This window comes from Pteropus vampyrus, unplaced genomic scaffold (assembly GCF_000151845.1).
Source record: "Pteropus vampyrus isolate Shadow unplaced genomic scaffold, Pvam_2.0 Scaffold45, whole genome shotgun sequence".
NCBI lineage: Eukaryota > Metazoa > Chordata > Mammalia > Chiroptera > Pteropodidae > Pteropus > Pteropus vampyrus.
The window spans coordinates 6,460,607-6,478,117 of NW_011888826.1; the positions used below are offsets into that span (position 1 = coordinate 6,460,607).

Genomic DNA, 17,511 nt, shown 5'->3' on the forward strand with positions numbered 1-17,511 from the left:
ACATTAGAATAATAGCTAAGTATCATTGCAAAGAGGTTATCTTACAGAATTAGATGTAAAGTTTATTTCACTCTAGAGATTAACAAATACTTTGCTGATTAATTTTAGAAGCATACCAAGGTTATGTTATTATGCTGGTGCTTACTTAGAGGTAGCAATTTTTACAAATGACAATCCAAAGGAAACGCTTCATGGATTAATGGAACTAGTGGCAAATGTTGATTATTTCAAAAGGTTTACTCCCACGTTTGGAGCACAAAAGGCATCTCTACTAGAGAACATATGCTGTAAAGAAACTTTATTAACTAATCATAGATAATTATATATATTTTGAGGAAAACAATGCACTTATATCCACGATTAAAATTCATCTTGTGCAGTTGGATGCACACTTACCTGGTAACAATGTGTTAGGATTAAAGCAGGGTATTGTTTTGGACTTCCCCTAAAAAAGAAAAAAAAATTGCCCCATGTTAACATAAAATTTCTTAATTTTAGAATAAAAATTCATTAGCGGTAAAAATCCAAGTTGATGTTTTTTTCTGAATGGCATCATCAGACCCCACAGATTTGTGAGTGTCCCATTCTTTCTGCTCCTTGGAGCAACAGTGGCTGGTTCCAACGAGATTCTCCTGCTCTGAGTCTGTGGCTATTTTCTTTGCTACCACAGTTCGATTTTCCCTATAATTCCTTGTGTGAAACGCAACTGTCTACCTAGTGTGTCTGTCCCATGTCAGCTACTTTTCCTGCTCCTAGCATATCCATACCAGAGACTTGGGCCTTGGTGTAAAATGCCCGAACCTTGGCTCAGGAAATTCTTTTGAAGCGACTTTCCTCCAGGTACTCTGACCTCAGCTCCTAACGTTCTTGGCATTATAACCTGCCACCCAAGTCTCATTTGGTCCCTTTTGGATTTGGCCACTCAGCTCTAGGACCTATTCTAGATATTCTCCTCCTCCAGAGAGAGAGATCTGACACTCAAAGGAAAACATTTCAACCAACTTTTATCAAAGCTAGATTTAATTTTCAAGGAAAATATTTGTGTCTTTATTCAATAATTCATATTTAGGATCACTATTTTAAATAGTGCCATATAAATTGCACAGGCCTTTGAGACAGACAGACCTGTCATGGCACTTGGGTATATCTTCTAAGATTACTCTATGAATGCAGACACAACAAGGAAAGGCAATGCATAACCTCTACATCTCTTCCTTACTTCTAGAGACAATCTGACACATAAAAGAATCCAGCTGACTTGCCTCCCACCATCCTCCTGCATTCCATAATGACTGATGTCATCTTAGCTGAAGAAATAAAGGAAAATTTCTTGGCCCATTTCTATTGGACAAATGTCAGTCAAAATGTGTCCTCACACTCTTTTTACCAACTTCTTCTTTGACTAGTTCTGTGCTTTCCCTTGGTAGCTGGATTCACTCTGAGCCTGCTCAGGAGGCCTTTGGTAGAGTTTCTTGCCTGGTTCAGGATGCCCTGGGCTTGTGCTAGCGTGAAAGTAATCAGACTTCATTCCCAATTGATTTTAGGATTGGCTTTGGATCCTTGGATCCGTGCGGGGGTTCTCCATTAGCCATACTCTCCTCCCACTCCCCAAGGCCACTCAGATCGTATTGACTCAATGTTAGCATAAAAGATACTGTTCATAACAGAACCTGGCTTCCCGGCAACAACGGGCTGAACACCTAACAGGGGCAAATCAGTCTACATCAGTCTCCCTGGATAGATTATCTTATGGCTTATGTGTGCCTGTCTCTTTTTTTCACATAAATACTTTGAAGTATGGTTGCCACAATTTTCATTTGTTTCATTTACACAACTTTCCTATAATCAATGGGAGGAAATGGTTAACTCAGCAGGCATGGGTTGCTTAAATCCTCACATTTCAAAAAAAGGCATGTCTTCAAGACTGATCTTTGACTGGCTCCTAGGTGATGACCTCTGAGCCCTTGGGATATTCTGCCTCATACTGTGTTTTATGTGCTGGGCCTTAAGCCACCCTGTACCCATTTGACCAGGTAAGTTAATCCTGAGAATGTGGTTTATAGTGAATGCTGGTTTTGCTAAGGGTGGAGGTGCGAGGGCTGGGGTCAGAGGAGCTGAGGTCAGTCACACAGGCACTGCATGCTTACATGACTGACTCCTAATAAAACTCCTGGACACCAAGGCTCAGGTAAGCTTCCTGGTTGGAAATACTTTGCACGTGTTGTGACACATCATTGCTGAGAGAATTAGGGGCGTCCTCATGTGTCTCCACTGGGAGAGGACACCTGGAAGCTGTGCCTGGTTTCTCCAGGACTTTGCCCCCTGGGCCTTTTCACTGTGCTGGTTTTTCATGTGTATGTTTCTGCTGTAATAAACCACAACCATGAGAATAACAGCCTTTCTGCAAGTCCTGTTAGTAAATCATAGAGCCTGAGGGTAGTCCTGGAGACCTCTTACACAACCAACATTTTTACTTTCTTTTAAATAATGACCTACCTTGTACTGAATATCCTGGAGGATTTCCGTCACAGCCTTCAGGCCTACATGTTCTTTTCCTATCTGAAATATATAAAGCATAAAAATTTTAAATACTTAGCTGTTACTCAAAATAACTAATAGAAGTGAGGCTCAAGTCCACCTGAATGGCCTTCTTGGGGAATAATTAAATGACCCTTTCATTAATAACCAGGTAAATATCTACCAAAGGTAATTAAAGTTGTAACAGAAGCCAGCACCATCAAATACTGGATATGTTCTTGGATGTTTCCAAGAATCCATTTTAAATTCATAAATGTGTGTATAAGCCATCAGCCACTGTACTACACATCAGATGATATAATACTGCAATAAAACAGCTCCAAGGATATTTCTGAATCAAAGTTACTCATCACATGCCCAAATGGTTGCATTTTTGCCTCTGGCATTTCTAGATCATCATTATAAAGATTTTATCAATGTTGAAAAAATTTTATTAACTCAGAAAAGTGAGTGTGTGATTTCATATATTAAACTCAACAAATTAGAACATTTCTTGATTACCACTGTACATAATTCTATAATCACCTTTTTATTCTCAAATTATAAGAATATACTGTTCACAGCTTTCTATTTTAAAACATTATATATCATTACATATTTTTAGTGCATAAAATGCTCCAAAAAATTTGAGACTTAAAAAGAAAATCTTACATTAAGTATTCTTGACTGTACCTTTAAAAATTATAAGTGCAATTCGATTTCCAATTTTGAACCAAGTTTTAATGATCCGTGATAGTGGAGGACGGTAATAGCAGAGATAATTATAACCTCAGATAAATAATCACTGTTATTGTTCGCTTTTTCTCTTCTACACAAATTTTTAGCAAATGACCTGTAAGGAGCTAGAATAGATGACAACATGTTCACATTCTCTGTCTCTCTCCACATGAACCAATTGTGAAACATGCGAGGTGAAAGGGCATAAAAAGGGAAAGGAAACAGACAAGAAACTTACATAATCTAAGATAGGCCAATCAGTTCAAAAATAATGAAGACTTTAACTATTTTCCAAGTGTTTGCAATTCCTGAGATAGGCTCTAAAAACAGAAAATAAATTCTTCTCTGAATTTAAAAAAAAAAAAAAAAAAAACTAAGGCAAATGTCTTCATGAGTGCAAAAGCCTGGACCTCGAGGCAGAGGGCTTTGCCAGATCTCTTTGCTTTACAATTTAACCTTGATGTAGCATTTGGATGCCTATCCCTAGAGTGAGAGTGTTTTCACTTCATGCATCTCCTGTCAGATTAAAACATTTTTTATGTATTATATTTTTTTATTTTTTTATTAGTTTCAAGTATACAGTACATTGGTTAGACATTTATATAGTTTACAAAACGATCCACTGAATAACTTTATGAAGAGGCCATATCTGAGTGCTGTAAGGACACATAAAGCGGTGGTTCAAGAGCAAGGTCATTTGCGCTGGGTGCCTAGGTTCGGATTCTGACTCACTTTTTAGCCTTGAGTAAGTTTACTTAACCTCTATGCCTCATCAACACAGTGGGGAGAATAAAAGTGATAGAGTTGAAGATAAGACTAAATCAAATAAAGACCTTAGAAAAGGGCATGGTGCATCCTAATTCAATTAGTTTCATCCACATTATTCTTTCTCAGAATGCCATACAGCACCAAAACAGTGTTTTATCTAACGTAGTACTTAATAACGATCACTGGCTCCCTCTACCTATATTAAGATTCTCTACTTTATGAGCAAAGCCTTATATTTAGCCACACACCTGAGCCATTATTCCATCTCTTTTGCTTTCTTCCTTTGCCAAATTTTTGTCTGCAGAGATTACAACCATCAAAAAGCTAATGTAGATGATACTCTGCACACTCTGGCCCCTAAATCCAGGTAACACCGCAACCTGGTACCAAGAGTTAGACCAATTAACTTCTTACCTCTCACCTTTGCCACCTTTTACCACCATCCAAAATGCAAACCTTCTGGACAGTTTCCTCTCCTAGAATCTCAGCCCTGTATCTTTCCATTCCTCACTCTAACCTCTCCTCATTTTCCACTGTGCCCTCTGGAACAGGATGACTCTGCATCTTTGACAAGCTCTGGTCTGTGTGAAACCCCCGCCAAAGGTCTGCCCAAGGACATAGCTCTCCCAGACCTTTCAAGTGGACACTGTGCAGTCTCCCTCACAGAGAACTAAAAGCTGCAGTCAGTGTCCTGCTGTGTTACCTTTGGATGGGTTCTCTGACCCACAAGCACAAGACTGTCCTCCAAGTAGACGGTCCTCCACTGATACTATCATGCTCTCCTTGTCATTTACTGACCCACTGGTCACTCCCTCGCAGCCATCACCTCTGCCATCACTCTGGAGGACTTCGACATCCATGTGGGTGACCCAGCCACTCCCCGTCCTGTCTCTTTATCCCTCAGCCCATGGCTTATAGCCCCATTCCACCTCAGCAAACCAACCCGGAGAACATTCTCTGAATTTGTTTTCATTATGAAAACTTCTCATCCATCCAGCTCTCCTCTTCTTCTCCCTCTTCCCATAGGTGGAGGACAAAGAGCCAAGGGTCTCAGGAGCCCCTTGGATTTGTCTCTTTTCCTTCCTGTTCAACCACTCTCGATTCTTTAATCCCTTTGTCCTCCTAAGTCATCTGCTATGCAATAGATCAATGCGATAATTTGCTAGAATTCTGTACTCCTCTACCCGAATTGAGAACAATCCACAATACACTGTCTTGTACAATGTGGGATGTCCAACCTCAAATGGGTCTACCACTCTGACTGTCAAGTCTATTCTCATTTCTCTCCTGGGAGAGAAAACTAATCCCAAAACCATGTTTCCTTTGCTCTATAAATGACTTTGCTTTGTATTCTCAGAAATAATAGAGGTCATCAGGCATGAGCTCCCCTAGTTTTTTGCCTTTTTTCACCTAAATATTCATCCCATTTGTACCCACCCTTTCTTCCTGGCCCTCTATTTTGAAGAAAGGGTGGGTCTCCTCCGATCCAAGGTTAGTCCATCCCCATAAGCTCTCCATCCCATGCCCTCCTGCCATCCCCAGGGCTTTTCTACATCTTTTCCCCCTTTTCTTGCTGGTATTTTTAAACTCAATGTCTGCACTAGCTCTATTTGCTCAGAATAAAAATGCAGGCACAATTCGGATCTCAAAATAAAACAAACAGGACTTCACCGTAAATCACCACTAGTTATTACTCCTTTTGCCTTTGTGTTCTTGAGTCAAGCTTCTTCGAGGGGAAGTCTATACTCACTGCCTCTGATTCCCTCGCCTCCCATTGTCCCACTCCTCTCACCTAAGTGTAAGACCCCTGGATGGACAGCAACCCCTCTTCTCTCTGCTTCAGCTAACACTGCTGGTCAGACCTTCTTTCCCTTATGAAATTGTGTTCTCATGGTTTCTATAATTTTACTCTCTCCTGAAAGGCATTTTCACATAACCTGAATTTTTACACAGAGAAAACTTATGGAAAGTTTGAACAAGGGTGCTAACTCGGTGTTATTGAGCTTCTCCTTGCCTCCAATAATGAGCTTGTTCCTGGAAATACTGATGCTAGTTCCAAAGTCTTGGCTCTCAAATCCAGTGCTTTAATAGGTCCTGTCATCTTTTACATGTAAAGAATCAGTAAGTGAAAATATTAAGCTATCGCATTTAATTCCATTCACAAATATTTATTGAGTAGCAACTTCAAAGATGAAACTAACATGTTCCCTTCTTTTCTATATATGACTACTTTGTTATTTGCATTCTTATTTTTATATCATTTTGTTTTCTTATTCTTATTTTTTAATAATGAGACAAAGCCTTCTATTTCTGCTGCCTCAATTTCTCAAATTTGGATGCTTTATTAACTTTTTCTGGTTACAAAAACTGGATTTTAATAGTTATTACTCGATTTCTGGTCAAGATGGTGTAGGTAAACACTGTGTTTGCCTCCTCTCATGACCACATCAAAATTACAACTAAACTACAGAACAACCATCACTGAAAATTGCCTCAAGTCTAGACAGAAGTCCTACAACTAAGGACATGCCGAAGAAACCATTTCAAGACTAGCAGGAGGTGTGGAGACACAGAATGAACTGGTCCCACCCCACCTGTGGCAGTTGAAAACTGGGTGGGATATCTCAGCTGCAGAGGTCCCCCATGAGGAGTGAGGGGTCCCAGCCCCACACCAGACACCCCAACCCAAGGTTCCAATGCTGGGAAGAGAGGTTCCCACAACTTTTGGCTGTGAAAACCAGCAGAGACTGTAGCTGAGACAGAGAGCTGTGGGAGCTCCAGGTATTCCTGTTGGAGGGTCTGCACACAGGCTTACTCACTGACAAATTCGTCGCTCTGGGCTCCAGAACTGGGGCAGCAGCTTGAAGCGTGCCAAAGACAAATGGGAAGGAGCTGAATTATCTGGCTTTGGTGCAAGGGCTGGAGGGGCAGCGTTCTTCCAGACAGAAGTACTGGCACAGGCCACTATTCCTTTGTTGGACCCTCCCCCTACCCAGAGTGCAAATGAAGGCAGCCACCATATTTGAGTTTCCATCAACCTAGCTAACACTGGTTGCCCTGTCCTGGTGATTCCCTGAGACCCCACCTCACTCAACTTGAGGGACCACCCAAGCCGCTTCTAGTAGCTTTTTCATACAAGCAGCCTGTCTTGGCTCATGCTTCAGACTTTTCTAAAATTTCTCAAAGATTCACAAAACCCAAACAAGCAGCATCTAGCCTCTGCATGCCCCATACCTCTTGCTGAGCAGCCCCAAGCCCGGCACTAGCAGCAGTTGGCCTCAGTTCACAACTTAGCCTCTCAAGGCACTTTCAAGCCCAGCAAGAGTAGTAGTCATCTGCGACTGCTTGGTGGTTCAGGTAGCACCGGGAAGGGCACAGCCTTCGGACCAAGCCAGAGCATCACCCAGGGCTGCATCTCAGGATGACAAACTCAGAGGGCAGACTAGGCAGGCACCAGAGCCATGCTAAAGCAAGTCCTACTCCAAAGAGTCAGCCCTTCTCTAACAGCTCCTCCACTGTAGTCACGCGAGTCCTCGCTACCAATAAGCTTGAGAGTCAGTTCCTTTCACTGATGTACCAACAGCAATCAAGGCTCATCTGCAACACGGGGCATACACAACCCACATAATGGACACACCTGGAACACCTACTTAGGTGACCAGGGAGACTATGCCACTGGGTCCCACGGGACATCTACTATATAAGGCCACTCTGGGAGACACTGAAGCTCTACCTAATACATAGAAACAAATACAAGGAGGCAGCCAAAATCGGGAGACAAAGAGACATGTCCCAAATGAAAGAACAGAACTTTCAGAAAGCTCCAGAAAAAGAGCTAAACTAAATGGAGACAAGCAATTTACCTGATGCAGAGTTCAAAACACTTGTTATAAGGATGTTCAATAAACTTAAGGGAAGAATAGATGATCCCAGTTAGAACATCAACAAAGAGATAGCAAGCATTAAAAAAAAAAAAAAAAGCTAGAAACCATTAAAAAGAGCCAGCCAGAAAGGAAGACTACAAAAACTGAAATAAATAACACATTAAAATGAAGCAACAGTAGATTAGATAAAGCAGAGGCTCAATCAGCGATTTGGAAGACAAGGTAGCAGAAAACACCAAATCAGAACAGCTAAAAAAAAATAAAAAAAATGAGAACAGTTTAAGAGACTTCTAAGACAACCTCAAGCATAACAACATTAGCATTATAGGGGTACTAGAAGGAAAAGAGAGAGACCAAGGAATTAAAAACCTATTTAAAGGAATAATGACAAGAAATTTCCCTAACCTGGTAAAGGAAATATACATATAAGCCCAGGAAGCACAGAGAGTCCCAAACAAGATGAACCCAAAGAGGCCCACAGTGAGACACATCATTATTAAAATGCCAAAGGTTAAAGAAAAACAGAGAATCCTAAAAGTAGCAAGAGAAAAGCAATTAGTTACCTACAAAGGAGCTCCCATAAGACTATCAGTTGACTTCTCAAAAGAAACTTTGCAGGCCAGAAGGGATTGGCATGAAATATTCGAAGTGATGAAAAGTAAGGATCTACAACCAAGATTACTCTACCCAGCAAAGCTATCATTTAGAATCAAAGGACAGAAAAGATCTTCCCAGACAAGAAAAAGCAAAAGGAGTTCATCGGCACCAACCCAGTATTACAAGAAATGTCAGAAGGACTTCTTTAAGAAGAAGAAGAGGCGGGGAGAAAAGATTAAAAAATATGAATAATAAATTGGCAATAACTACTGATCTATCAACAATAACTTTAAATATAAATGGATTAAATACTCCAACCAAAAGATAGGGTGGCTGAATAAATAAGAAAACAAGACCCTTTCATGTGCTGCCTACAAGAGACTCGCTTCAGATCGAAAGACACACACAGACTGAAAGTAAAGAGATGGAAAAAGATATTTCATAAAAATGAAAACAAACAAAAAAACTGGGGTAGCAATATTTATACCAGACAAAATAGACCTTAAAACAAACTTATAACAAGAGAAAAGAAGGACCCAGTTATAATACTCCTGGGTGTTTATCCAAAGAAATCCAAAACAGTACTTCAAAAGGACATTGCAAACATATATTCATTGCAGCATTATTTACGATAGCCAAAATATAGAGGGAACCTGGGTGTCGATCTATGGATGAATGGATAAAGAAGTGGTACATCTATACAATGGAATATTAGCCATAAAAAAGAATGAAACCTTGCCACCTGCAACAACATGGATGGAAGTAAAGAGTATTGTGCTGAGTGGAGTAAGTCAGACAGAGAAAGACAAATGTCATAGGATTTCACTCACATGTTGAATCTAAAGAACAAAATAAACAAACAAAATAGAAATAAACTCATAGATACAGAGAACATTTTGATGGTTGCTAGATGGGTGGGGGTTTGGAGGCTGAAAAAGGAGAAAGGATTAAGAAGTACAAATTGATAGTTACAAAATAGTCATGGGGATGTAAAGTATAGCATAAGGAATATAGTCAATAATATAGCAACTGTATATGGTGTCAGATGGGTAATAGATTTATCGGGATGATCGCTTCACAAGTATATAAATGTCTAATCACTATGTTGTACACTTGAAGCTAATATAATATTGTATGACAACTATAACTGAAAAGTCAAAAAATTTCTTTAAAAAGTTATTACTTCAATATACTATAGATTATCAAAATATATTTGTATAATTTAAAACATTTTTATCAATTTTTTGTGAGTCCATTTTATTTGTACAATGCTGTTGTAAAATAGAAAGAATGTAGGGCCCTGCCTATGAAAAAGCCATGAAATAATTTGTGAGAAGATGATTCATTTAAAAATGTAAGGACTTGTTTTTAAATTCTATGACACTTGTTATATTTTCAAGAAATTAATTTAAAAATATTAAAAGGCTAAAACTTGCTACATTCAAACATCGACAAATATCTTAGAGGTATCGATAATAGAAAAATTTTGTAATTAATAATATTATTGAAATATATGGCACGACCCAAAAAAAGCAAGTTTCAAAAGGCCCATTATCCAACTTTCTTTGGAAAATCAAATTACTAAAGACCACTATGCTAACATCACTTCTCTAATCCCAGATTATCCAAAAGGTGCCTTGGAACCACACAGAGTGGAAGAATGTTTTTCTGAGTCTGACTGGTGACATTAAATCGATGTGTGACTATAAACAATGACTTGACCTCTCCAGCCCTTGATTTCCCTTCTGTAAGATAGGAGAGGAGGAAGCCTAAAATTTCCAGGGTCTCTATTTAACCTCTAAATCATTTATCACGTAGATGGTAAGACAAAGTTAAAAAAATTCACTACAGAGCTCAAATCCAAACTTTATATTTGGATTTGGTAGACTGTATCTACCAAGTCCTTGCCAGTCTTATTTTATCAATGTTTTCTATAAGGCACTTCAAATTATGTGAGAGTGAAAATTTTACCAACGAAGGACTAAAGGGATATATTACATGATTATATTACTGATTTTTCTTAGATTTTTCAATAAGTCAAAGTCCAAGAACATTTCTGAAATTCTTTTTTATTAATAAAATGTCTGCTTTCAGAAGACATTTTCTAAACCATTTCTCTAAAGATCCTGAATGCCACTCTGAGGAAAACTTTTAATAAGTAAATGCACTAATTTCTATCAATGAATATGGCTGCTCTCTCATGACCCACAAAGATCAAGTTTTTTTACTTTTAAATTATCAGTGTTCTCTTTATATGTTTCATGTCACCTCTAAGTCATAAAATTCAGAGAGAACAAAAAATATTCTGGGTTCCGGTTTCAGATGGTGGTATAGGAAGATCCTGAGCTCACCTCATCCCCCAAACACAAGGATTCTACAACTACATGTGGAATAATTCCCTCTGAAGGGTACCTGGAAACTGAATAAACAGCCTCCACAATAAGGGACAGCACTGAGAAGGGTAGGAGAGGCAGAAATATGGCTCCACTACGGGAAAACCACACACTAGCTGAGGCGTTTCAGTCAGGAGGGATCTCTTGGGCACGAAACTTTTCACTGAAGAACCAAGTTTTCAAGCCCCACTCAGGCACAGGATCCTGTACAGGAGAGATAAGCCCCCAAAACACCTGTCCTTGAAAATCAATGACTAATACATCCAGGAAAACTGTAGAACTGCAGAGAAAAAAAAACCCTCTCCTGAAGGGCTCATACACAGACTCACTCCACCCAGAAATTAGCTCAAAAACACCAGACAGCAAAGCACATAAACTACAGGTGAAGGAGTCTGGCTTATTAATCAGAAGGTACCTTCCAGAGAAACAGGAGGCAGTTGAGACTTTCTCTGGGGACTGGGACACTGGTGGAAGCCATTTTCGCAATCTTGTTCTGCCATGTTCACTCCAGCACTAGTGAGTGCCATTTTGGAATCCCCTTGCCAGCCTGCTAGAGCCAGGGACACACCCTCTGACAGTTCTGCCCACCAGTATGACTCAGCCAGATCTGCAGCTGGCTGGGTGATAACCCCACCCACCAGTGCTCCCCCAGAAATTGCCACCCTGTTACAACAGAAGGGCACATGCAGCCCACACAGGGGACACCCCTGGAGCACCTGACTCTGGTGGCCAGAAGCAGATTGCCCTACTGGGCTCCACAAGACATCTCCTACACAAGGCTACATCTTTAAGACCAGGAAATGAAATAGCAACTAAAAATAAAAAATATCAGTGAAACTAAAAGCTGGTTCTTTGAAATGATAAAATTGATTAACTCTCACCCAGACTCAAGAATAAAAAAGAGAAAGGGCCCAAATAGATAAAATCAGAAATGAAAGAGAAGTTACAACTAATACCACAGAAATACAAAGGATTATCAACAAATACTTCAATTATACACTAACAAAATGGACAACCTAGAAGAAACTAATAGATTTCTAGAAACATACAATCTTCCAAGACTGAATCATGAAGAAACAGAAAATCTAAATGGCATGATTACTAATCATGATTGAATCAGCAATGAAAAAACTTCCAACAAACAAAAATCCAGGACCAGACAGCTTCACTGGTGAATAAATTCTACCCAACATTTAAAGAGTTAATACCTATCTTTCTCATCTACTCCAAAAAATTGAAGAGGTAGGAAAACTTCTGAACACATTCTACAAAGAAAGTATTAACCTGACACCAAACTAGACAAAGCACTACAAAAAAAAAATATTGTAGGCCAATATCCCTGATGAACACAGATGCAAAAACCCTCAACAATATATTAAAAGGATCATAAACCATGATCAAGTGAGATTTACTTCAGGGATATAAGGATGGTTATATCTGCAAATAAACAATATGATACACCATATTAACAAAGGATAAAAATTATATGATCCTCTCAATAGATTCAGAAAAAGCATTTGACAAAATTCAACATCCATTTATTATAGAAACTCTCAACTGGATATAGAAAAATCTCAACATCAAAAAGGCCATATATGACAAATCCACAGCTAAAATCATACTCAATGGTAAAGAGCTAAAAGCTTTTCTTCGAAGATCAGAAACAAGACAAGGATGTCCACTTTTGCCATTTTCATTCAACGAGGCACTGGAAGTCCTGGCCACAGCAATCAGACAAGAAGAAGAAATAAATGGCATCCAAAATGTAAAGGAAGAAGTAAAACTGTCACTATTTGCAGAAGACATGATACTAAATATAGAAAATCCTAAAGACTCCGCCAAAAAACTATTTGAACTAATAAATGAATTTAGAAAAGTTGTAGGATATAAATATACAGAAATCTGTTGCATTGCGATACACTAATAACAGGCTACCAGAAATAGAAATTTAAAAAACAATTCCATTTACAATTACATCAGAAAGAATAAAATACCTAGAAATGAATTTATCTGAGGAACTGAAAGACCTGTACTCAGAAAACTATAAAATATTGATGAAAGAAATTGAAAATGACACAAACAAATGAAAAGATATACCACGCCCACGAATTGGAAGAATTAATATTGTTAAAATGTCCATACTACCTATGGCTCATTACAGATTCAATGCAATCTCTATTAAGATGCCAATGGCATTTTTCACAGACCTAGAACAAATAATCCTAAAATATGTATGGAACTACAAAAGATCCTAAATAGCCAAAGCAATCTCAAGAAAGAACAAAGCTGGAAGTATCATGCTTCCTGATTTCAAACTATACTACAAAGCTATAGTAATCAAAGCAGTATGATAATGGCGCAAAAACAGACACGTAGATCAATGGAGCAGAACAGTGAGCCAAGAAATAAATCCACACTTGTATGGTCAGTTAACCTATGAAGCAAGAAAATTAAACAGGGAAAAGACAATAAACAGTGTTGGGAAAACTGGACAGTTACAGGCAAAAGAATGAAATGGGAAAACTTTTTTGCACCATATACAAAAATAAACTCAAAATGTATTAAAGACTTAAAAGTAAGAAGCGAAACCATAAAACTGCTAGAAGAAAACATATACAATAAACTCTTTGGCATCAGTCTCAGAAACAACTTTTTTGGATCTGTCTCCTCAGGCAAGGGCAAAAAAGCAAAAACTAAACAAATGGAACCACATCGAATAAAAAGTTTTTGCACAGTGAAGGAAGCCATCAATGAAACAAAGAGGCAACCTACTGAATGGGAGAAATATTTGCAAATGATATATCTGATAAAGGGTTAATGTCTAATATGTGTAAAAAACTCATAAAACACAATATCAAAAAACAATCTGATTGAAAAATGGACGGAGGATCTAAATAGACATTTTTCCAAAGAAGAAATATAGATGGTCAACAGGCACACGAAAAGATGCTCAACATTGCTAATCATCAGGCAAATGAAAATCAAAACCACAATGAGATATCATCTCACACCTGTCTGAATAGTCATTACCAAAAAGACAACAAATAGCAAGTGTTGATTAGATTGTGGAAAAAAGGGAACCCTCGTACACTGTTGGTGGGACTGTAAATTGGTGTAGCCACTACGGAAAGCAGTATGGAGGTTCCTCAAAAAATTAAAAATATAACTACCATATGATCCAGTAATTCTACTTCTGGGCATTTATCCAAAGAGAGTGAAAACACTAATTCTAAAAGATATGCACACCTATGTTTATTGCAGCATTATTTACAGTAGCCAAGATATGGAAGCAAAGTAAGTGTCTACAGATAGATGAATGAACAAAGAAGATGTGATACACACACACACACATGGCATATTACTCAGCCATAAAAAAGAATGAATTCTCACCATTGGCGATGACCTGGATAGACCTAGAGGGTATTACACTGTGAAACAAGTAAGACAGAGAAAGACAAATACTATATGATTTTACTTATATGTGGAATCTGAAAAACAAAACAGACCAACAAACAAACCGACAAACAGACTCACAGATAGAGAACGAACTGATGGTTGCCAAAGGGGAATGGGTGAAATAGGTGATGAGATTAAGAAGTACAGTTATAAGATAAATAAATCACAGGGGTGCAATGTAAAGCATAGGGAATACAGACAATAATATTGTAAAAACTTTGTATGGTTACAGATAGTTACTAGACTTACCATGGTGATCATTTTGTAAGTATATAAATTACAAATCACTGCTGTTACACCTAAAACTAATATGTTCTATGTCAACTATACTTCGATAAAAAAAATAAAATATGTTGCTTTCAAAAATATATATATTCTGCAGAATGAATTAGAAGTAGGCATCTGAACTATAAACAATCATAGGAGACCATTTACCTGAACAAACAAAGCAATGATGGCAATTCCATGCGGCTTTCCCACGGCCTCGTCAATGCTTCCAAACAGAGTGGAGTTCCAGTGGATCAGGTGGAGCTGGGTGAGCAAACATAGACAGGTCGCCTCTTTACTTACTGTACTTCTATTCAGAAAAACAGAGCTATATCAACTTTCCTTACCCAGATTTATATGGTATATAAAGAGTATTCCGAACAGACACAAATGGACTGCTGCTTTAACACAGGTTCTCTGTAGGCATTCTTCCTTCTTATTTCTGACCAGAAGCAATGCTTCGTGGATTGCTGCCTCTCAAGTTCTGTTTTAGTCCTAATCAGGACCACATCTGTTTTAGTCCTAATCAGGACCACATCTCAGGGAACTGGCAGATTTCACATTGATTTAGTTGCCTTTCCTTAAATGTCACCCCCCATGGATCTCAATGGAGCAAAATTCTGGGTCTGGACACAAACACTAAAATTCACTCAAAAGATTAGTATCTGTAGTATTTCCATCAAGAATAAGACAAAGCGGTCTCAAATTAAAGTAAATTATTTCAACCCTGTAAGAATATCCAAAGATAAGCTTCTATTAAGAAAAAAAAAATGCTGCATCTTTTTAAAGGCATGGTAAAATAACGAATGCTGATATGGAGCTCTAAAAAAAAGGCCATTTCCTGCACTGGAGATAAAATTTTATCTGTGAAGGAATGACAAACAATGCTTAGAGGACTCTCTCACTCTTGGCCTCATAAAGCTACAGCTTTCAAGTTTATCGAGAATACGCACTTGTTCCTATAGCCCTGATAAAACACTTGCAAGAAGCCAAATTCAATTCCTTGGTTGAAATGAAATTAAATGGCCACTGAGATTCTTAGTATAACAGTAGCTAGGTAAACCTTCTGCCTAAACTATTATCTTCACCACTATAGCTTTTAATCAAGTTATAATTACTTACCACCTTAAAACACTGCCTCATTTAAAAATTAGCTGTAATCCAAAAAGACATAGCTAAAATTAAATCACCATGTCATTTCAGTATCCATATTAAAATATTATGGAAAATTATCATGAGGATTAGCCACAAATTTGATTTTTTCTAAGGCTAAATTTGTCCAAGAATTTGAGATTATAAAGCTGACCACTAGAGGGAGGTAATGAAATCCTCCGCCCATACAGGGCAGAAATGGTAACGTAGGAAAAGACTATACCCAAGGCCAGGTTGTCAAGCTATGACAATAAACATAACTGTCTAGGTACTGTCTTTAAGAAAACAATGCTTTATAACCTTTCAGTTAATAATGAAAGACAGACCAATTTTAATCTTTCCGTTTCCGGCTTCAACAATAGCATAGGAGTCCCAGTGGTGCAGATAAGTGTACAGTTGGTATAGATAAAAACTGATTGCCTTAATTAAATCAACAAAGAAGGCCCAAGGTTAAAATCTATTTTTATTTGAAAAATTACAAAGTTCAAATCAACATTTTTACTTACTCCTCAGAGCAACATTATGGAGTATTTTTTCTGATTCGAAGCAAATAAACCAAAAAAGCATGGTCTTTTTTTTCCCACCCCTCACAATTCAGCAATATCATCACTCACACCAGTTCTTCAAAAGCTGCTTCACATTTTTTATGGGTTTAAAAAATTGAGGGTACTCACTCTGTAAAGAGATGCTGCACGCAGTGACTCCATTTCAAAGGGTAGAGCACAGAAGAGTAACTTTAGAGTGGAGAAACCTCACAAACACTATCTGAGCAGGTGATCAAGGTCAACACCAACAGTTTACCAGTCATGATGACAGCAGGCACCCTTGATGCGATGTGATGAAAATGACACTTTGCCTCTGTGGTCTTCCTCCCAACAACCCGTAACTCAGGCAAATCACGAGAAAACCATTAGACAGCTCTCAGGAGGGGAGCATTCTACAAAATACTTGACCAGTACTCCTCAAAACTGTCAAGGTCATCAAAAACAAAGGAAGCCTGAGAAAATGTCACAGCCAAGAGGAGCCTAGGGACACATGAGAACTAAACATAATATAGTATCACAGGGAGATCTCGGAACAGAAAAAGGACATTAGTTTAAAATAAAGAAAACTGATTAAAATAAGGACTTATGTAGAGATTTTGGTTCACTATTTATAATAAATGTAACATGCTAATGTAAGATGTTAATAAAGTAGAAACAGGGTATGGGTTATACAGAAACTCTCTGTACTATCGCCGCAATTTTCCTGTAGATCTAAAAAAAACTCTAAAAAATACAGTCTGTTAAAAAAAAAAAAAAGAAAAGAAAGAAAAAGAAAAGAAAAATTAAGGGAAATGCTGGCACTTCGGCCAACCCAAGCTAAAAAGGATAAAGGAAGATTGATCGCTATGACCCTGTGCGAGCAGCACAATAACACAAAACGAAAATAGCACGAGCACCTCTGCCACCGTCTGGGTCGGAAATAATCACGTCAGACCTGGAGGTTCAGCAGCAGAAGAGAGTCTTCCCTCACAGTCAACAAGGATCCCAAGCTTGGAAAACAAAGCTCTGTCCTAGTGCTGACTGAGAATCCCTCTTCCCTTAGAGGCTCTTTCTCTCATTTTAAGACAAAACAAAATATCATCGGAGATCCCCTTTCCAAACCATTTGAGGATGGTTGATTCAAGTACCAAGCAAATTTCCAACATATCCTGGAAATCGGCTGTAACCTAGTATGAATGAGTAGTAACTTAGATG

The 17,511-nt window shown here is 38.3% G+C and overlaps 1 protein-coding gene across 1 annotated transcript in view; it reads right to left on the reverse strand.

Annotated features, from left to right (window-relative positions):
• Nucleotides 1–17,511, reverse strand: part of CA8 (carbonic anhydrase 8) — an 82,911-nt gene that overhangs the window by 32,037 nt on the left and 33,363 nt on the right. The window contains exons 2-4 of the mRNA XM_011359188.1: nucleotides 14,789–14,884; nucleotides 2,497–2,559; nucleotides 397–445 (exon numbers count right to left, since the gene is read on the reverse strand). Coding sequence (XP_011357490.1) covers nucleotides 397–445; nucleotides 2,497–2,559; nucleotides 14,789–14,884 — 208 coding nt within the window. The remainder of the gene's footprint in view (nucleotides 1–396; nucleotides 446–2,496; nucleotides 2,560–14,788; nucleotides 14,885–17,511) is intronic.